The sequence below is a fragment of the Peromyscus eremicus genome, chromosome X, assembly GCF_949786415.1.
Source record: "Peromyscus eremicus chromosome X, PerEre_H2_v1, whole genome shotgun sequence".
Classification (NCBI taxonomy): Eukaryota; Metazoa; Chordata; class Mammalia; order Rodentia; family Cricetidae; genus Peromyscus; species Peromyscus eremicus.
Genome location: NC_081439.1, coordinates 22,242,458 through 22,265,714, shown reverse-complemented (window position 1 = coordinate 22,265,714; position 23,257 = coordinate 22,242,458). Strand labels below are relative to the sequence as shown.

Below are 23,257 nucleotides of genomic sequence, written 5' to 3'. Positions count from 1 at the left end.
CATTAGGGAGCAATCAATTTCTGAACATACTTTTGTACAATAAAAGGAGAATATGCTCTTTTCTTTTCCAGGAAAGAAGCATGGGGGAAAACCTATACCCTTTGCTATGAAACCTATTATGTAAAACTCACCTATGGCTCAGAAATCATGGGACTGCATGATGGCTCATCCTTTAACTCCCTCCTGAGAAGTAAGCCTCAGTTTCAACTTATTATGTGGCATTCTCCAGCAATTGGTTAAAGCAATCAAAAGTAAATGTTAACTTTACATTATTCTACCCCTTGTTTTTGCTGGACACCAAAAATGACAGATATTTAATTAATAGTTAATACTAATCTTCTTGGTGGTTGACATTGCTAGGAAATCCTGTTGGCTTTGGGCAGGGTGCCAAACCTTCTTGGTGACAGTCATGCTATTTTAATTAATCTGTGGTTGCATGAAAATCATCATTAGTCCTTGTGTTTCTTTTTAGAATGCATGTTATAGTGTTTGTATCACCAATACAGACAAAAAACTCCAGAGCCTTTTCTGTTTATACATTCTGTCTTGGTTTGGTTTTACATACTGAGTACAGGCCCAGAGGTTCAAATGTCAGCTTACCTTGATGGAGGTGCTGCAGTCAAAGCGAAAGGATTTGGTCTGTCCATTTTCCAAATAGACTTTCAAAACATTTGGCATAAAAAGAAGTGAGTTGTCTTTAACAGTTTCCTGTTTAACAACAGAAAAGGGAAAAGGTGGCTGTGATGGTCAGTCAAATTAGAGTTTTATTCTTGGCAGGAGCGACACATGTCTATTGTTTATTCTTATCACAATAGAATAATGAATAAATAACCAAATGCTCACAGACCAAATAGGTATCCCTTTGGTGGGATCTGAACTGAGGCGTTCATAGCAATATTGTTTTCCAGCTACAAATAACCCATGAAACTCCAACAAAAGACATTTTTGCCTATCAGAAAAATCAGATACATTTTTTACAAAGCAAGATTCCCCAGTGGAAAACATTATTGCAGACATAATTCCTTTGTAGTCAAGAATCTGTGTCTGGAAACACAAGCCCTGACTTTTGTGGATCAGGATGAAATGAACAAAATGAAGACCATCAATGATGTGGTGTGACAGGAGACTGCTGGTCCCTGGCGGTGGTCATGCAAATGAGTCACAAGCATGAAGGAGCTCAAGGGTAAAGTTATTTTTTGAAACTCTTTGTAACCCATTTAGGAATATTTCTCATCTCAAAAGGAAAACATAAGAGGCGAGCTAGTGTGATAAAAGAGAAAAAGACAGGGTCAAGGCTTTCAGCTCAGTGGTACAGCACTTGCGTAATGTCCTAGTTAGCTTTTTTGTCACTGTGACAAAATGCCATGACTAAAAGTAATTTGGAGAGGAAAGGGTTTATTTTAGTTTACAGGTTACAGCCCATAATTGGAGGAAGCTAGAGCAGGAATTTAAGGCAGGACCTGGAGACAGGGACTGAAGCAGAGACCACAGAGGAATACTGCTTACTAGTTTTCTTCCAGGCTCACATTAAATTGCCTTTCTTATACAATTCAGGACTACCTGCCCAGAGATGGCACCGGTCACAGTGCTCTGGGCCCTCCTACATCAATTAGCAATCCAAGAAAACTCTAGAAACATGCCCACAGGCCAACCTGATGAATACAGTTTCTTAACTAAGTTTTCCTCTTCCCAGGTGTCTCTAGTTTGTACCAACTTGACAAAAACTAACGAGCAAACCTGGTATGTGGGAGGGCTCTGCATTCCATTCCCAGTGTCACAAAAAAAGAAGTGAAGTGCTAAGTCAAAGCGATAATGAACAGCTCATAATATAATCTAGAAATAACTCAAACATGATGCCAATTTGAAATATGACCAAGAGTGAACCTGAGAAATGCATTCCTTAGGATGCTTCCTTTAATTGGAAGTCATGAGAGATGATGAGAGAGATGAAAGAGAGAAGTAGATGCATTCCTGTAAGAGCCATGAGTCCTTGGAGGGAACTGTGTTATACACATATATTTGTTGTTACAGGGGCTTGGGGAGACATAGAAATAGCAAAGCCATATGTCCTTTGGCTTGTAGATGAGGGAACTGAAGACCAGATGCACAGATGTTTATAAGTGGTTTATAGTCTGAGCAAACTCAACCCTTGTATAACTCATTAACTGGTCCCTTGGCTTTCACTGCCCATTTCTTTCTCTGAATTTCTTGTCCTCATTTCTACTGCCATGGCCTTCCTCTGCGACCTTCTTGCTGCTTGATTCACTGAGTAAGTCTGACTTTAAATTCAGAAGACAAGGCACCTTGTGACTGAGAAGAACATATTAGAAAGGATGAGATTCTATGGGCTGAGGGTTAGATGTACAAGTGAAGATCCTGCCTTTATAGGATCATGGCAAGGCAACAGAGACTGCAGAGAACACTGGCTCTTCCTCAGTGTCCTCACATTCCAGCTGCCTCACATGAGCCCGGGTATAAACAGGGTTGAAATGACACTGTTGCAGATGCTTCTAGAACATTATTCTCTCTTTAGATGTTCAGTCACATTCTGAGAAGCCCTGGGGTGGAAAGGTAATTTTCTTATGAAATTTTAATGTGATATATTTATTTTTCTATGCCTAGAATCTTCTGCTCCTCCACTGAGTTGGTGACATGTGGTAACCGTGTGCCTAGATTGACGGAGATCCATTGCAGGGAGCAGAGTGCATCAAATTTACAGGGCAGTACAAAATGTTCACAGGATAACAGTGACAGCCTCAGACCTTTTCTCAAAATGCCCCAACAGTTTGTCAGATTGACCAACCATGATACTTAATCCTTATTATCAAGTAGTTTTGATTGAGAGCCACCTAGGAGATTAGTAAAGCACACCTCTGGGTGTTATCTATGAGGACATTTTTAAAGATGATTGACAGAGGGGAGAAGACCTGTCCTGAATATAGGGGCTGTCATCAAATAGGTTAGGAGTCCAGACGGGATAATAGGGAAGAAAGTCTCAGACCCTGTATGGACACAGATTCTCCTTCTCTCCTTCATATTTTCTCTATATTTCTTTCTTTCCTCTCATTATCCATATCTATCTCAATTTCTCTTTACTTTCTGGATGTTGTGAGCTGAGTAGCCTCTGCTACAAGCTCCTGCTGCTATGATGTTCTGCCTCACCACAGGGCAAGAATCAAAAGCCAAAGAATATAGACTGGACCCTTTTGCAACCATGAAGATCCTTCCTTCATGAAGTGGTTTAGGCTTGGTATTTTATCACAGCTCAAAGAGAATTATCACATATTTCAATTCCCTAATCTCCAAGGTGGAAAGTTCTAGGTTGGGCTGGTGATAAGAAGATTCATAAGTACCTTGCTCAGGATATGCTTCCAATACAGACCCAGGGCTAACTTCAGGGAAGATTATGATCTGCAGCAAACAGATCGCAAATGAAGGTCTATTCCTAAGATTCATTTAAACATCACCAATAACAGCCAACAACCATCAACAATAAAAATCTGAAATTTCCAAGACCCCCAAACTATTAGTACCCTTGTAAAAACTTCCCAAACCCTAAAACAAAAATGAAAATGAAACAGAATGCATTCTCCTATCTTTGGAAAGTGTAGAAAATGAAGTATCCTCTTCATGTCTGCATTATCCATGTGGAAGATCATGAAGCCATGCTTTCTATGAAGACCTATTTGTATAGACCTGGTGGATCATTCTTCAGTTCTAGCTTTATATACAAAATCTGTTCTTTCAATGACTTTTGACATTTACACACACACACACACACACACACACACACACACACACACACACACACAAACACAAGAGAAACATAATTCTTTTCACAAAATATATAAAAGGTTATTCTGTGGAAGCATGCTTAATTGGCACAATAAAGTGGAAATTTCAAAGGAAGCTTACTTTACCTAATATAAATGAGGCAACATTAATGCTACCAGATCAAAGCAGTGAGGGTTCTAATATACCAAGTATCATAGGAATCACTGGGCTAGCTCCTATTCTGGTTGTGTTAGAGAGGACAATGAGGTGGTGGTGAGTCAAGTCCTTTGTAGTCAAGATTTGACACCCCCATGATAAGATAAGAACCAGGTCCAGAATGAACATTCTATTAACATTATTGGCCTGATTCAAGCACAAAGCCTCTGCCTCAGTGATTCTCTGCATAACAACACAGATAATGGTAAACTTACCGACACTTGGCCGTTGATGATGACCTCTTCGGAAAAGCGCACTTTGACCGGGTTGGACTTCAATCTTGCCTTTTTTGCAGCACTAATAAATGCTGATTTGGGAGACTAGAGGAAATGGAAAGATTTTTATCCAATTACTGGCATTCTAACACAAACCTTGTGACAGTTTTTTTTTCATCTTTATCCTCAAAGGTACGCGTCATTGTCGCTAAAATGTAAAATATTCGGTGCATGCCCAATTCAAGGACAAAATGCAAATTATGGATGTGATTGAAACTCTGTCATGACTGTAAATTAGTAACCTTGATTTAGTGACCAGACAAGAAGCACAGTATGTCCCATGTTCTTACTATTCACAATCCCAAGGATCTTTTAAACCTTGCTTTGAATGCAGAGCTCTGAAAACAATTCAGAAGTGGGAAGCAATTTTGCCTTAAGCCTCTGTGCTTTATGTCTCTACAACCTGGCTTTCAGCCTCATACTGGTAATCTATGATCTTGGATCTTAATGGGCAGAGTAGGAGGAAACTCTGACTTACAATTTAGAGTTGAACTCTGGACTTTATGGTTTGCCTTATCTTACAAGTGCATTGTATTCTGTGATTCTTCCCTGTTTTTCTTGGAATTAAGGGCTGAATGGCATGGCTATTCCTTGGAAACCATAAGAGCAATGGGAGCATCTGCTTAGAAGGGTGCTAGGACAAAGGGGATTCCTTGCTGCATGGCCTTGGTCAAGTCAATCCATCTGAAAATCATCCTTATGTAATTTTTGCAAAGCTTAAAGGCAACTGAACTCCCATCTATTAACAGCATCACTAGTTATAAAACAAAAACAACCTTTATTCTCCATTGGATTTAACAGAGAATCGGATGATTGCTGGTTCATAAACTAAAATGGTCAAATATTGGCAATTGCCTAGTATACAGACTGATTTGCATGCTCCTTATTCTGCAGGCATTGAGGCTTTTATACAATACAATCTAGTAACTGACCCTTGAATCTACATAAAGGCTTAACCTGATGTATATAATATTAGTTTCATGGCCTCCAAACTTATGATCAAAATGCATACCTCTTTTTAAAGTTAAATAACAAAAAATTTAAAGGACTCCCAACCTTGCAAAATACACATATTCTGGAAATCAATTAAATAAATAAAAACATGATGGAATGGATATATAAAATATGGTAAGTTCATACAATAGAATATTGATTGATGGTAAAATCTTGAAAACATGGTATGAATGAAATCAGACAGAAAAGACCAAATATTGCATAATTATATTTATGTAAAACTTCCAGAACAGAAAAAAAGACAAATTTGGAACAGGGGCAGAAGAAAAAGGAGGAATAAATGTTTAATAGGTATGGAATTTCCTCTGTGAGTGATGAGAAGGTTTTACAATGAGATAACAGTGATGCTTAATAAATCATGGATGTATGTAATACTGCTGAATTGTACAGTTAAAAAGGCATACCTTATGTTACATATGTGTATTTTATTATAATATAAAATCATTGTTGAGAATATGCAATGACATATATGTTTGGGGGCAGATATTTTTTGTCTTAATATCGGGAGAATACTATTTTTGTTTGTTTATTTTTGAGACAGGGTTTTTGGTTTTTTGAGACAGGGTTTCTCTGTGTAGTTTTTGATGCCTGTCCTGGATCTCACTCTGTAGACCAGACTGGCCATAAACTCACAGAGATCTGCCTGGCTCTGCCTTCCGAGTGCTGGGAATAAAGGCGTGTACCACCACCACTGGCTTAATTCCCAGGGCTTATAATCGTTCTAGATAACCCTTCCTGGCACCAGAATTGCAGGTTTGCAGAACTATGCTAGGTGATGTTTCCAACATTCCCCTGCTTACCTTTCTGAACCTACGTGAACTGTGGGCATCATCTTAGAAGCCTTGACAGATGGATGATTTTTTGTTCTGAAGTTTCAATTCACCCACTTACACAAGCCATTTTAAAGTGAATGGCTGTCCTTTTAAAAAAAAAAAACTGGAAAAGCACTCTGGGTGAGTGGCCATCAAAAGATGCCAGTGTTGAGCAAGCTCTGTGTGAATTTTGGAAGTCATACTGCGGTCGGTGCTGGAGCGATGTGACAATGGTGTGTCTCATCAGTGTCTGTGTAATTATAGGCCAAGTTTAGTGATGATTAACGAGCAAATCATACAGGGGTGAGTTCATTTGCTTTTGATATGCCATTTTTTTTAGCTGAAGGAAAAACATTATTCCCCCTTAGTGATTCTGAATGGCAGTATTTACATTGGCACAATGAGTTTAGCACAAGTGAAGTGGCTGCAATAAAAATACCAGAACAGACATGACTCATAGGTTGAGATGTTACAAATAATGCCCGACTTTTCTAGCATTGTTTGACAATAAAATGTTCAACTTATTCAAGGTACCTTATACTCAATTTTGACTTCTCTATGCATCCTGGTTTTCCAATTTAATAATTTACTGTATTTTTCTAGAATGCTCTACATAATTCCTTACCTCAATAAAAAGGTATATGTATCAGAACTGACTTTTGAGATGTGTATCATTTGATATGATTTTAGAAACAGAGTGATGTTACTCAGCTTCATTGAAAACATAGCATGATTTGTCTATGTTATGGTTTGAATATAAAAATTTCCCTATAGGCTCATGCCTTGAACATTTGGCCCTAACTAGTGGTGATATTTTAGGAGGTGATTGAAACTTAGGAGATAGGTAGGGGAAATGGGTCACTGGGTATGATGCTTAATATTTCTTGTTAATTTGACAGACTCTGAAGTCACCTAGGAGACAAACCTGAGCCTGTGTGCAAACAATTACCTAGATTAGGTTCACTGAGGTATGGAGACCCACCTGCACTATGGGCAATATAATGCCATGAGTTGTTGTCTTAGACTGAATAAAAAGAGTCAGAAATGAAAGTGAGCTGAGCACCGGCATTTATCTCTCTGCTTCCAGTCTGTTGATACCATGAGACCAGTTGTCTCAAGCTCATGACAACATGATGGTCTGTATCTGCAAACTGTGAGATGGTACAAACCCTCCTTTCCTTAAGTTGCTTTGGCTCAGCAACAGGAAAAGTACCTAATATACTGGGGGTGTGCCTTCCAAGGTTTGACCTGGTTACTGGGCCCTCCTCTCTGTCTGCTTCCTGTTTGCCATGAGGTGAAGTTTCTTCCTCTGCCACATACTACCACTGTTGTGATACTTTGTCATACCATGGGCCCAGAATCAAAGGACTGAGACCTGCAGACAGAAACCTCTGAAATTGTGAGACAAACTAAACCTTTCATCCTTTAAGTTGTCTCACAGATACTTTGACCTGGTCAGTTTTCTGTCAACTTGACACAAGCTAGAATTGTCTGGGATGAGGACCCTAAATGGAGAAAATATTTCCACTGCATCAGCCTGTGGTCCATTTTCCTCATTGATGATTGACATGGGAGGGCCCCGCTCACTGTAGGTGGTGCCATCCCTGGTGGTTCTGGGTTGTATGGAAAAAGTAGGATGAATAAGCCATGAAGAGGAAGGCAGTAAGCAGCATTCTCCTATGGCTTCTGCTTTAGTTCCTGCCTCCAGGTTCCTGTCCTGTTTGAGTTTATGCCCTGACTTCCCTCAGTGATGGACTGTGATGTGGAAGTGTAAGATGAAACAAATACTTTCCTCCCCAAGCTTCTTTTGGTTATGTTTTTATGGTAGCAATAGAAACATAACTAAGGTAGAGATATACAGAAGCTGACTAACATAGTTCATAAAGTTGGTGACTGTAGAGAGCACAATGTGTCATGCTAGGGATGCTTCACTTTTCTTTGTAACTTTAGCATGTATACCCTGGGTAATCTCTTTACTATATTAAACCATGTACTACTGACTAACATGGGAATCTAAGATGATCAAAATAGAAATTTGAAGCCAACAGACTTGGAATAAAAGCCTAAAAATCCACCATAAATACATTTTTTTTTTGTTCTGGATTGGCAAATGTTTTATACATTAGTATGAACTTAAAATGACTTTTTTGGAGCTGTAGAGATGGCTCATCAGTTAAGATCAGTAACTATTCTTCCAGAGAAAATGGGTTCAAATCCCAGCACTCACATGGCAGCTAACAACCATCTCTAACTCCAGTTCCAGGGGATCTGATGCCCTCTTCTGGCCTCCATGAGCACTGCATGCATGCACGTGGTACACAGACATACTCACAGGCAAAACTTCCACGAGCATAAAACAAAACAAAAAAATCAAAACACTTCAAAACCTTTAAACAGCTTTTTGGTGATAGAAACACAAAAAGTCTCCAAGAAGGCTATCTAGTCATTATAACTGGCAACACGGTGCCTTGCTTACTCTGGTGGCTAGAGTTTCAGGTAGATGGGATAGTGCAAACCAAATATGAATGCAGTTCTAGCTGATAATTCTCTTTGTTAGTCAAAGCATATACACTGCACACAGCTCAGATTCCTGGTGAATTAGCTATCAGCAGCTATATGTGCTGATCGTAAGCATTTTATATCAGGTGGCAGAAATGACAAGCAATTAACATTTAGAATAATGAGATTCTCCTGCTGTTAGTTGATTTTAACTATCATGGCCCTAATCAATTCCTGCATTATTTTCCAAATTTGCTATTGCTAAGATGACCATAGTATAGTGAATATTCTTCTGATTCTTTTAGAAATGACCAGAACAGAACTTGAAAAAAGATATACACAAATAAAGGGCTGGAGAGATGGCTTAGTTGTTAAGATGGGTTAGTGGTTAGTTGCTTCTTTTGCAGAGGATCCTAGTTCAGTTCCTAGTACCCACATCTGGCAACTTACAGCCACTTGTTTGTTAAGTTCCAGTGGATCTAATGCCCTCTTTTGGCATCCTTGAGCACCTGCATATACACAAACAGGCTCATACACATATACATAAAAAAGAGTAAAAAAAATTAAAAAAACATAAGACAGACTGATATCTGAAACTGCATAATATGGCTTTGAACTTGCAGCCGACGTAGCCTTGGAGTAGCCTATAGCTATTAAGTAACTTGTTTACAATCTTCATAAAGCCGATACCAAGACAAGGCTTCATAAGCTGGTAGGTAGTCTGGGAGGGGCTTCTAAGAGATACAGGCAGGTGGGTGGGAAAAGGAGAAAGGAAAAGAAAGGAAAAGGGAAGAAGCCAATAAAGTTTTCATTGTTTGTTTTTTTTTTTTTTTTTTTTTTTGGTTTTTCGAGGCAGGGTTTCTCTGTGTAGCTTTGAGCCTTTCCTGGAACTCACTTGGTAGCCCAGGCTGGCCTCGAACTCACAGAGATCCGCCTGGCTCTGCCTCCCGAGTGCTGGGATTAAAGGCGTGCGCCACCACCGCCCGGCAAGTTTTCATTGTTAAGCAAGGCACCACTCTAGGCAACTGGAACTTATTCCTACTGAGAATCGCTGGGAAGCAAGGCTGACCACATACCCCAGAGTTACATGGTTCAAAGGACAGAGGCAGGTGGTGTATTTATCTGCCAGCTCTTGTGATCACTAACTGAATGGCTACTCATAAATTTTAAAGCCTTTGTCTTCCTGACATGTCAGCATCCCAACAAACAGGCTCTGAGCACCCAGTCTAGGCAACCAGGTACACCAGTGCAATGAGGTGGTCCTACCACAAATTCACCTTCATATCCATCCCTGACCTTGACCTATTGATGTCTAAAAATACTAATGTAATTGTCTTACAAATTTTCTGTTTTTCTCTTCTTCCTCCTCTCCTCTCTACTCCTAACTCTTTGACAGGATCTTGCTAAGTGTTGTCTAGACTGGCCTTGCACTTTTGATTTTTCTGTGTTGGCATCCTGGGTGCTAGGATCACAGACACATTTCATCACTCCCATCTCTCCTTAACTTTTCTTTGTGTTCACCCTCAATAAATGTACTTATCCACAGGTCCTCTCTCTTTCTCTCTGTTCTTTACCTACTAGGTTGAACCCACTTCCTCAGTGCTCCCCTTTCATGTGACCCTCCTCTTGATACATAGTGATTGGTCTCTTTAGGACCTGTAACTGTAACAATGGTATTTTCCTGTTTCTTTCTTGTTTCCTCTCTTGTGGATGTATTTGACTGACAATTATCATGAAGAACACAAAAGTCTGCCCTCCAGGAGTGATAAGTTAGCACATTCAGTCTGCTTCAGGAGATCAGCCAGAAAGGGCCCCCAGGTAAAGACTCCGTGGTATACCATCCTGGAAGTTTGACTGCCATGCTTAGCAGGGGATATGGCTTATGCTGTGAAACCATGTGCTAGCCCAGGAAACTGTAGTGGCAGGGTTTGCAGGAAGAAGGCCTAGCGTCCCTCAGGTGAATGGGACACACTTTATTGGAACTCATCATAAAGCAGCAAGGCAAGCTGCTTAAGAATTTCTTGCTAGCCAGTTCCAAAAGAAATGTAAGTGCTCTAAGAAACATGAAATTTATAGATTTTTCTCAGACAGAAGCAGAGTCTACAGATCTTCTCTTGTTTGGCTAGGTTATTTGTATTATTTTTTTTAACTCTATCTTGTTTGTAACAAATTAAACCCTGCTTTTTGCTTGTTTGTTTATTTTGTTTTGAGGCAGGGTCTCACATTGTAGGCCACACTGGCCTGCAGCTCACTAATGTAGCCCAGGCTGGTCTCAGATTTGCACCAACCCTGTTACCCCAGCCTCCCAAGTGCTGAGATTACAGGCTATAACCACATTGAATTTTTTTTAAAGAAGCATTCTAGAAGGAAAATCCCAATCTAAAGGTACAAGTCAAAAGCATCACAGTTTCTTCTGCCATCTGCTCTTCTCTGTCTATCTAGTGCACCCATTTTAGTAACTTCAGGGTATGCACATCCCTGGTTCAGAGGAGGGAAGTCATGTTGGAGCAGTAAGGAGGGGCATTAAGGCACTACAGTGGCTCTCTACTGGGAACAATTTTATTTTGAAGGGACACTTAGCAATGTCTGCAGATATTTTTGATTGGCACAACTTGGGGAAAAGGGTGGAATTCGAATCTGCTGGACAGATGTCATCGGTGTTCGCAAGCACCCTCTAATATGCAGGGCCACCCTCAAACAGGAAACTCTTCAGCCAAATGTCATCAGTGTCAGGACATGAAAGCCTCTGGCAGCATTTAGAATAGGGGCTGAACTTTGAACAATGGGAGGATTTGGCTGGCCAGAGGGGATAGGAGGAGTGAAAAGCCTGGTCGGCATCTCAGGAAGGAAGGATAATTCAAGATAAGAATTCACCTGCAACGACTGGCTAGGGGAAGAATGGGGTAGAAGAGTGGCTATTGGCAATAAGTGTATGCAGCATTCCCTCCTGAATGGCATGGCTCACATTGTGTTTCAGTGTAGAAAAGCAGCCACTGGACTCTGGAAAACAATCCAGATTATCAAATCAAAGTACCTGGTTTCGCTGACAGCAAGGAAATTTTCTATACCAACAGGTCATGAAGACTCAGCTGGACAGAAGAGCTAACCCTTAAATCCTAACCCTCACCTATTAGGTTCCCTTTGAACTTGAATGCCAAATGCCTCTTTTTACTTTTCTTCTTCCTTTTCTGCATGGACTAAAACAACAATACACAATGTAAAAAAAAAAATCAACATCGAGTGATAAAGGTTCTGATTATGTTTTTTTGTTTTGTTTCTCTGTGTAGTTTTGATGCCTGTCCTGGATCTCGATCTATAGGCCAGGTTGGCCTCGAACTCACAGAGATCTGCCTGGCTCTGCTTCCCCAGTGCTGGGATTAAAGGTGTGCGCTACCACTGCCTGGCCTGATCATATGTTTTTAAGAAGTTGCAAAGTGAAAAGAAAATTCAGGTAAAAGAATGCAAATTTGAGAGATGGGAGTAAAAACAGCAATCAACATCACACTGCACTTGGAATATACATATTATTCTGTGAGGAGAAAACATGGAAGCCATGCTGGTTAGATTCTCTGCCTGTCTATATAAAGGCCCAAAAGGTGGCTGGCCATAAAGCCATTTTCCTTAGTATTTTCTGAATGTATGACATTCACAAGTAACAACAAACCTGTAGAAAGAGAAAAATTAGCAGTTGCCTGGGGTAGATGGTGGTACCAGGATTAACTGAACGTGGGAATTAGGGGTTGTAGAGGGGTGATAGAGCATTCTGAAATTGGACTGTGGTGTTAACTGCATACCTCACTCGGTTTTGCCAAGACCTTAGCCTTATACATGTAAAATGAATGAATTGAACACCATGAAGATTATATCATCATAAAATTGTTCTAAAAAGTCCTAAGAATTGGGTTTGACAGTATAGCTCAGTTGGTAGAGTGCTTGGCTAGCACAGGCAAGGCCGTGGGTTCAAGTTTCAGTACTTTATTAACTAAATGTAGTGATGAATGCCTGTAGTCATAACACTAGAGGTGGAGACAGGAGGATCAGAAGCTCAAGGTCAACCTTTGGTTACTTAGCAAGTTTAGACCAGCCTGAGATACATGAAACCATATCTGACAGACAGAACGACAAGCAAACCAAAAAACCTAAGAAATGAAAGCAGTATGATCATAATCAGTTTCTCCCTCCCAATCAAGGTATCTGAACTCGAATTCTGACAATGGTATCCCTCTCATGTCTCCTTTGAATCAGGCTTAATTATCTAGTTCTCTACCAAAATAATTAGGTGGGGACAAGAATAAAACTTTCACACAACTTCCTGTAATTAGATATTCCCATGAGCCTTGTGATTCGGAAGCTGGCAAACAAGAAAGTCTTAGGTTTTATATTAGTTGCAGATGTGGAATGCTCACAGGCCTGCATAGCTGATTGTCTTTCAGGATATTTAGGGAAGTGCAGTACTTTTCACTCCAATGAATGGTTTTAGTAACACAGAACACAATAGAAATGATCAAGAAGTTTAAGCTTGCATTGTGAACACATGTTATTTGTCTCCACTGTTATTCATCCTGGTGGCTTTCCTGGAGTGGGTTGGGGAGACCAGAAGCTCAAGAACACTGAGTGGCACTTTTGCTCACAGAACACTTACAGGGTAAGGCTGAATGACAGTGAGCAGGATCGATTCTTTGCAGCTTCTGTAAGAGAGAAAAACAAACAGATTTACACAATGTGCAAAGCACACACTCAAACAGAGACGGGTTTCCTTGGAGAGGAAATGTGTGTGGTGGGTTGGCAAATGTTCTTGGGCTCCCAGTTCAGAAGAAGGCTTCAGACCACAGAGAAAACCCCAATCAAGGGTTTTCTGACTGCAGCAAACTACCCAATTGACAGGTTCATAAGCAGTTTCTGCCAGCCATCTGATTTGTATGACCAATCAGCCGGGGCCTCAGAATCAAACTTGGTGAGGAAAGAATGATTTTAGAAGCACCAAACTCAATCAGCCCATAGACTATCCTTGGCTCTGAAAATTGATTCTCCCTTTCTGATTTTCATATAGCCTACTTTTCTCTGCTGCTGGGAATTTTCTGTTGATTTCTTTGAAGGGAGAGATTTTAAAACATTCTATCAGTGCATGAAATGTGTTCTCAGGAAAAGCATCATGGAAGAGAAATGTCATTGGAGGTTGTTTATTTTAAAATAGTAACACTGCCAACGTTGTTCCCCACACTGCACAACTCAATATGTGCAATACCCAGGACCAGAGCTGCTAAGTATTTCTGACAGGCAACAATTGGGAAATAGTGTTCACAGTAGGAAGCACTTCACAGCTAGAGCAGAACAATGGACTAGAATGGCTTATTTAATTTCCTCCAAGTAACCCAAACCCTTGAGGAAAAATCATATTATGGGTTATAATATTCTCTTCTCTCTTCCTTTGTTCCTTTTAAATCCTAAGTAAAAACCACTTGCTATTTTGATGAAGAAGAGCTACCTATTTTTTACTTTAGGTTTCAATGAGTTACTTGTTTTTGTGATTTATTGGCCAAATGAGTAAGGTGAATTCTGTTCCCTTGGAGAAACCACTGCAAATCCCATTTCTCTCGCTCATGCAACTGTGGGTCAGCACACTCACTCTGTAAGATCAGACTGTGATCTACTGACTCCTAGGAGAAGAGTATGTGTTCCTTGAGCTGGAGAAGATGGGGGGGGAAGAGAGGGGTCATAGGGATGAGAAGGGAGTCTAGATCTACAACTCCAGCAAGAAGCAGGACATAAAGGATGACAGTGATACTGACAGGTGGCTAGCACAGTGCTGTTGACTTGACCACTCCCACAATTCCTCAGTTCTTCAGGCTGGCAGAGTACCCAATCACTGCAGTAGACAGAGCAATGGTATATAATCAAGGTTTCAGTGGGTGTGGGAAAGGATTGTATAGTGGTGGCTGTGGGGAGGAGCCATTAGGCACCATTAGGTTAAATTCACTGTTAGAGAACAAAACAAAACCAAAAAACCCCTATAACCTAGCCAGTACATCCTGGCTTTATTTCACAAGGAATTCTGCTTCTCTCTTGTAAGGAAATGTAGATGACAATGTTGCCTGTACCAGAATGTGTGGGGGTAACATGCTGGAAGCATATGGGGTGTCCATTTCAGCAGGTAGCAGATGAGAAACAAATAGGCAGAAAGCAACCCAAAGAGAAGGAAAGTCTTGTAACTTAGTTTTCACTTCTTGGCCAATGGAAACAATTTATATTCTACAGGTAAGAAATGCAAAATAGGGCCCAGAAGGTAGCTTAGTCAATAAAGTGTTTGTTCTACATGCATGAGGACCTGAGTTCAATCCTCAGTAAGTAGAGACATGTAGCTTCCTGAGGGTCAATGGCCATCCAGGCTAGCCTACTTGGAGAGTCCCAGGCCAATGAGAGACCTTATCTAAAATAAAAAAGGCACTTGAGGATACCTGATCTACACACACATACACACAACACATTCATATATACCTTTCACCACAAGAGCACCCACACACATATGAACAACACACATATATGCATGCACACATATAATGAAATAATACCCATAGATCAGTGCATCTCTCAACCCTTATTAGAGAAGCTTCTTTTTACAGTAGACAGTGATTAATACAGAGACCCACAACTGGTCAATGTGCAGAGAAAAAGAGACTATGGAGTGTTTAGCTCTAAATATCACACCCAACCCCCCACCAACGCCCAGGAATCATTGCAGAAGAGAGGGAAGAAACATTGTAAGAGCCAGAGGTAGTGGGTGACTGCAGTGAAATGGTGTCTTCTGGACACAAGAGGGTTTTTTGCACACATGAACTGGTAGAAGCTGTGACTGCATGAGCAAGACCTATACAAGATCAAACTGAACAAAATCCCAGCATGGATGATCGAGGCAGCTCATGAAGTCCCACCCCTAGCAGAGGAGATATTTGCAGTTGATGGCTGGCAGGTGGATAGAGAGTCAGTTTTCTTCAAGGATGTCATCCCTGAGAAGTTTCTCATGTTCCAGTAGATGGCACTACACCATGCACATACTGGCAATACTAAGTAGATTCTTATGGTTGAAAAAGAAAAGATCACCTGAAGTTGGCAAGGACACATGTTTCATCAAAACATGTTATATACATACATGGAGCCACCAAACTATAGCAAGTTAAAACTGTATATATACAAATAGCTTCCAATCCTGAGTGAGGTAACACAGACTCGGAAAGACAAACATGGTATGTACTCACTCATAGGAGGATAGTAGATGTAAAACAAAGATGACTAGACTGCTACTCACAACTCCAGGGAGGCTACCTAGAAGAACAGGACCCCAAGAAAGACACAGGGATTGCCAAATGACAAAGAAATGGATCAGATCTACATGAACAACCTGGATGTGAGTGGGGGAAATGAAGGGCAAGGGTCGAGGGAAAGAGAGCTTAGGGGAGCGGGAGATTCCAGCTGGATCAAGAACAGAGAGGGAGAACAAGGAATAAGAGACCATGATAAATGAAGACCACATGAGAATAGGAAGAAGTAAAGTGCTAGAGAGGTCCACAGAAATCCACAAAGATACCTCCACAATAGACTACTGGCAATGGTCAAGAGAAAGCCTGAACTGACCTACTCTGGTGATAGGATGGCCAAACACCCTAATTGTCGTGCTAGAAACCTCATCCAATGACTGAGGGAACCGGATGCAGAGATCCATGGCCAGGCCCCAGGTGGAGCTCCAGGAGTCCAATTGGCGAGAAAGAGGAGGGTTTGTATGAGCGAGAATTGTTGAGACCAAGATTGGAAAAAGCACAGGGACAAATAGCCAAACGAATGGAAACATATGAACTATGAACCAATAGCTGAGGAGCCCCCAACTGGATCAGGCCCTCTGGATAAGTGAGACAGTTGATTAGCTTGATCTGTCCTCAGTGCATGAGCTGGCTGTTTGGAACCTGGGGCTTATACAGGGACACTTGGCTCAGCCTGGGAGGAGGGGACTGGACCTGCCTGGACTGAATCTACCAGGTTGAACTCAATCCCCAGGGGAGTCTTTGCCCTGGAGGAGATGGGAATGTGGGGTGGGCTGGATGGAAAGTGGGGGTGGATGGGAGGGGGAGAACAAGGGAATCCGTGGCTGATATATAAAATTAAATTAAATTATAAAATTTTAAAAAAGCAAACAAACAAAAAAAACAAATAGCTTCTAAAATAGTTATTCAATTCTAATGTATAAACAAAACAAAACTATGGAATGCTGTTGTAGAATATTATTTCAAGATGTCTTACATGTGTTTATGCTGTGGAATATTTATTTATTTAATGATGTTGCATTCTTTTATGTTGCATTTGTTTAACTTTGTGAATCTGTGTTACTCTGCCTGTCTAAAACACTTGATTCGTCTAATAAAGAGCTGCAATGGCCAATAGCTAGGCAGAGTAAATGATAGGCAGGGCTGGTAGATAGAGAGAATGAATAGAAGGAGAAACCTGGGAAGAAGAGATAGAGGAGCAAGAGAAGAAGGAGGAAGACATCGGGGACCAGTCACCCAGCCACACAGCCAGCCATGGAGTAAAGAAATAAAGATATACAGAAACAGAAAAAAGGAAAAAGCCCAGAGGCAAAAGGTAGATGAACTAATTTAAGAAATGCTGGATAGAAACAAGCCAAGTTAAGGCTGGGCATTCATAAGTAATAATAAGTCTCTGTGTGTGTATATTTATTTGGGAACTGGGTGGTGGGCCCCCTAAAGAGCCAAAGAGAAAAAAAAACAGCAACAGAATAGTATTCTATTTAGTTTTAAATTTATAGTCTATTAAAAAGCAAATACAGTCACATAAAATCTAATACATTGGGACTCCTGAGTGTGGTAGCCAAGTCAAACTTATCTACTTAACATGGCCTATTTTGCCCAAACTTGCTTCCAGAGACCTCAGTAACAGGCAGTGGATCCTGAGGACTCATCCTCTGGGAGCAGCTGATTGTAGGAGAATGTTGGAGTGACCCATTCAGATTTCCTCTCTCCAACATTAAGATGAAGACATAAAGACTAAGAAGAGCTAGGAGACAGGGTATCAGAGTACAGGATGCCAATGGCCTGAGTCCCTGAACAATCTTGACTCTGTATTTTCTGAAGGCTGCTTGTTCACTGCTCCATTAGAAATAAAATAATTGATGTAAAATTTCTCAGTGTGATATCTATCATCATTCTAGGGAAGAGCTTTTACCTCTGTTTTCTCTCATCTGTAAGTACTTAATCATCACCTGCCAGACAAGAAGAATTAACTTCACTCTGTTTCAGATCCCTTAGGATTCTTAACCCAATCTTAGGAAGAAAAAGACAATCAAAGCCATATGTGTTCATGTGTTATAGGATACCAAAATGGATTTAGACAGCTTTAGTGGGGCCCCATGCCAATAGGCACCAGTCTTCTCCACAGGTGAAGGGAGGGTGCTGTGAGACATTAACAGGAGATATTGAAAAGCAGAATTTTGTAATATTAACTCTTAACTCACTTTGAGGTCTATCTCATATTTCCCTACAACCCACAAACAGGCAACAAGGAGAGACATTCAAAGCAGCACACACCCAGAAAGCAGATGCTACATTTGTGAAATGTCTGCCCTTCCAACCAAGGTGGATCCAAAAGGTGGGAATCCTGGGGCAATTTATAGGAGGTACAGTGGAAATGTGGGATCAGACCATTTCATGAGGGCTTTCTGATAACTGAACTGCTTCTAGGGATGAGAGGACTTAGCAGAAATATGTGGATGCTGAGACACTCTAGCATAGCAGCCCTTAGGTTCAGTCTGACCCAAGAAGGATACAACTGCAGTCTCTCAGAGAAATCATCCAGGAATCCACAAAAGCATCCAAACAATGATAATCAATGATGGTTCCCAGCAATGGAGAGGGGAAACCAGCACTGAGTTACACTGGGAACAATCAAGGAAGAACTTTCTTTTCTCTCATCACTCCACTCAGCCTTATTACAATTCCAATGTGTCTAAAGCTAGAAAAGAATGTTAGAAGACAAAGAAAACATTGATGATGTTCCTTGATGCTCTGCAGCTTTCCAAGGCCCCCAAAGGGCACAAAAGAGAACTTTTGTGGAGTTGGGAGTTTAACTATGATATAACAATTGAACACTTTAATTGTACAGTACAAACTGTTGTTATTACAAATGTACTAATGACTGGAGAATATTTCTGAATGTGTTTAATGTGTTTTGGAGACCTTCTTAAGGCTTTGTTGAAGGTTATAATTAGACGCAGGGAGCTCTTATGAATGGACAATGATAGGAAAACACTCTTGCCTTGTGATTGTACCCTGTAAGACCTGTTTGGCAGCCCCCTCAAAATTCTCTTTAATTATATGGTCTTAAATAGACAATTTTTTTTAATTCCAGCAATTCTTGACTGTAGGGGTAGACCTCCAAAAAGGAGTAATAAAAACACAAATATAAGATGAGAGGCTAAAGATCAGAGCACAGGGTGTTGGGGAGATGGCTAAGTGGATAAAGACATGTGTTGCACTAATCTGGAGACCTGAATTCAACACTGTAACTCATATAACAAAGTCACATGCAGTGGAGCAAATCTGTAATCCCAGAACTCCTATGGAGAGATAGGAGTTAGAAACAGTTGTCCAGAACTTTTCAGGACTGCTAGCATGGAATACACACAATGCAGCCGTGGAAACAAGAAGAGGGACCCTGCTTCAACAAAGTAAAAGACAAGAACCAGGTCACAAAAGTTGTCCTGTGACCTTCACACATGCACCTCAGCATGTACATGTGTACCTTTCCCCTAAAAAAGAAAGAAAGAAAGAAAGAAAGAAAGAAAGAAAGAAAGAAAGAAAGAAAGAAAGAAAGAAAGAAAGATTTTAAAGCTGGGCGGTGGTGGTGGTGGTGGTGGTGGTGGTGGTGGTGGTGGTGGTGGTGGTGGTGGTGGTGGTGCACACCTTTAATCCCAGCCCTCTGGTGGCAGAGGCAGGCGGATCTCTATGAGTTCGAGGCCAGCCTGGTCTACAGAGGGAGTTCCAGGACAGCCAGAGCTGTTACACAGAGAAACCTTGTCTTAAAAAAATGGAAAAAAATGTTTTAAAAAGATCATTGTCACTCATGAGACAGTGGATGCAGTGGAGGACATGAAGGTAGATGGAATCATAAAATTTGAGAGTTGCTTTACTTTTAAACAATACCCAGTGTTATCATATTTATTTATTCTTTCAGGTCAGGGGAGCAGCCATTGACAGATTTAGTGCAGTAGTTGTTGGGAGCAAAGGGGAGTCACAAAGCAAAAAATACTGTCTTAGCTTTCTACTGTTACTGTAACAAAGTTAGTAGCTTAAGATACAAATTTACTATCTCTGAAGGTCAGAAGTCAGATTAAGATTTTCCTGTGCTACATATGAAGACACAGAGCCTGAGGCAGCATGCACAGGGCCTTCAGAGGTCTGCATCAGATGGGGTTCTAGAGCTGAATGTAGAGATGGACACATGCCCAAGTCCTGATCCAGAAGCTATCTCCAATTGATAAACACTTGCAAGTGAAAATTTAGTTTTTTTCTCCAAGGGAGTCTCACTGGGGAAACAAATGACTCTTAAGGGTAGGCTTCATGCCAGCAGGAGGTGGCCAACAGAAAAAAAACGAGCTCAATGGCAATTTAGAGGTTCCTTGTCTCAGAATGTTGTGTCACGGATTTCCCATTTTGTTTTTGTCTTTTAAAAAAAATTATCTTATTTTTTTATTTTACTTTATTTATATATTTTCTCCCTTTTTACCCTACAGGTCCTTTGTGTATATATTATGGCTTCCAGTTTAGTGTTTTTTTTTTTTTTTTTTTATGAGATTCCTGAGTGTGCAAGAGAGTGGATTTCTGTTTCGTGAGTCTTGTCTTGGGATCTTTCCCTTCTTTTTGTTTGTTTTGACCAATTCTGATGTGTTAGTTTTTGTTTTATCTTATATATTTATTTTTATCATAAAAAAGATTCTCCTGTGCTAAATCAAGGTGCCAGAGCTCCTGATACTCACGGTGGTGATGGGAAACATGAATTTCAACATGCAGAAAAATGTGAAGCTAGAACCTTACCTCTCACCCTGTACAAAACTTAACTGCAAGTGGATCAAGGGCCTTAACCTAAGACTGGATACTTTAAAACTGCTTGAGGAAAAAGGAGGGGTAGACTTTGCCTTCCAGGCACAGCGAAGGAGTTTCTAAACAGACTCAACAGCACAGGAAGTAAAGCCAACAACTAACAAGCAAATCTCCTACTACAAAGTCCTACACAGCAAAAGGAATTGTCAATGGGGTGGTGTTCAGCCAACAGAATGGGCGGGAATATCTTCCAGTTGTACATCCGACAGAGGGTTCCTATATATATTCTAGATACTAAAAATACTAAACATCAAGAAAACAAGCAACCCAATTAACACCGGGTTCTACGTCTGAATAGAAAGTTCTCAAAAGGAGAAATGCAAATGGACAGTAAACAGATTAAAAAATATTCTATTTTCTTAGTTATCAGGGAAGCACAGATTAAAACTGTTCCAAGATTCCATCTCACCCTGATTAACACGTAATATAAGTGACAACAAATGCTGCCATGGGTATGGTGAAAGTGGGCCTCTTATACGCTGCTGGTGGGAGTGTAAACTAGCCTAGCCCCTCTGGAAATATGTATTGAGGTTTCCCCCAAACAATTAGAAATAGAACTACAATATGACCCAGCTACAGTACTCTTGGGCATAGCCAAATGTCTTTTTTATCTTACTACAGAGATACTTGCACATCCATGTTCATTGCTGCTCTATTCACAATAACTAGGAAATGAAATCAACCTGGATGGCCATAGACTGATGAACGGTCAAAGAAAATGTGGTTCATATACATAATGGAATATTACTCAGCTGTAAGGAAAAACAATTAAATTTGCAGGTAAATGGATAGAACTGTCAAAAAGTTATATTGACTGAGATCATCTAGGCCTCTAAAGACAAACACCACATGTTATCTCTAGACATGAACCGATGTACGTACGAACCGCACTATAAAAGTTGCCTTAAATATAAGGTGAGCGCTTAATGCATGTTATCTCTCATAACAGTTTTCTTCATTCAAATCTTACATTTTGTGGGTTTAAAGTGGCATACATGTGGAAGCTAGGGACCTAGAAAGGGGCCATTTGTTTGTTTGTTTGTTTGTTTGTTTTTCGAGACAGGGTTTCTCTGTGTAGCCTTGGCTGTCCTGGAACTCACTCTGTAGCCCAGACTGGCCTTGAACTCACAGAGATCCGCCTGGCTCTGCCTCCTGAGTGCTGGGATTAAAGGCGTGTGCCATCGTTGCCTGGCGAAAGGGGCCATTTGTATGGGGAATGCATTTAAGGAGGAGAGATAGTAGAATATAGGTGGATACAACTGGAGAGGGGGAGTACTGGGGGAAGAAGGGTTCAGTCAGGTAGTAGCAATGGGGGTGGGGAAATGAGGGGACAGAAGTGTTAATCAAAATGGAGTAAGCATGAAGAAACTGCATGGTAACCTGTGATCTTACAAACCAAATAAATATAATAAAAGATGATAGTAGGAGCACATGGGACGTGAAACAAACAGACTGGGAGAATACTGGGAGCTGAAGTGGAGATGGGAGAAATGAGGAGAGCGCTGAGTTAGCCCAAAGGAAAGTTTTATGAAGAAGCTTTATGACACACCACTAATCTGTCAGTTAAAGTACCTTTTAAGGGGAATTTAAACAGAGATATCACATCTGGACAAACAATACTGTTCCCAGAAGACATAGATTATTAAATGAAACTCTTAGTGCCAGGAACAGGCATAGGTTACCTCTCTGAGTACTGGTAAAGGAGGTCTCAGAGGCACCTATAACAAGACAGGCTATTATGCTATTGTCATTTCTTTGGGTTGCCCATGTAAACTAGATGGTAAGGCCCTATTGTTTAAGATACCACACATTTTAGGACATAGAGAAGGCAATTCAACAGGCCCACTTGCTTCATCAAAGCCAGCAAAAGAGCCAGTTGGCATGATGGTTGCAATCTTATGTATAGTAATTATTGAAGTGACTTAGAAACAAATCATGGACCCCAGTCATGCTAAAAAAAAAAGTAAGGAATACACAAAAATCTTAGCCAGTCTTACATTCTGTTTGCTACCTGTCACCAAGTGTCTTAGTGATTTTTCTGATTTCTGTGATAAAGTCTCATTACAAAGACAATTTATAGAAGAAAACGTTTATTTGGGCTTATGGTTCAGAGGGATATGGGTTCATAACGGCAGCCAAGTGGTGGTGGCACATGACTTTAATACCAGCACTTGGGAGGCAGAGAGAGCCAAGCAGATCTTTGTGAGTTTGAGGCCAGACTGGTCTACAGAGTGAGTTGCAGGACAGCCAAGGCTACACAGAGAAATTTTGTCTCAAAGAACCAAAAAAACAAATTTGTAAAAGAGTTCATAATGGCATAATGGGGGACATGGCAGCAAGGGGCAGGTATGGCTACAGAAGTAGCAAGCTGAGGGCTCACATCTCGAACCACAAGGAGGAAACAAAGAGAGTGAACTTCAAATGGCATGAGTCTTTAAGCTCTCAAAGCCTGTCCTCAATGATGTACTTCCTCCAGCAAGTCCACACCTCCTAAACCACCCTAACA

General features: G+C 40.6%; 1 protein-coding gene across 1 annotated transcript in view; it reads right to left on the bottom strand.

The window, feature by feature from the left end:
- Positions 1-23,257, bottom strand: part of Frmpd4 (FERM and PDZ domain containing 4) — a 213,938-nt gene that overhangs the window by 38,910 nt on the left and 151,771 nt on the right. The window contains exons 4-6 of the mRNA XM_059250688.1: positions 13,233-13,278; positions 4,206-4,310; positions 601-708 (exon numbers count right to left, since the gene is read on the bottom strand). Of these exons, the coding sequence (XP_059106671.1) occupies positions 601-708; positions 4,206-4,310; positions 13,233-13,278 (259 nt within the window). The remainder of the gene's footprint in view (positions 1-600; positions 709-4,205; positions 4,311-13,232; positions 13,279-23,257) is intronic.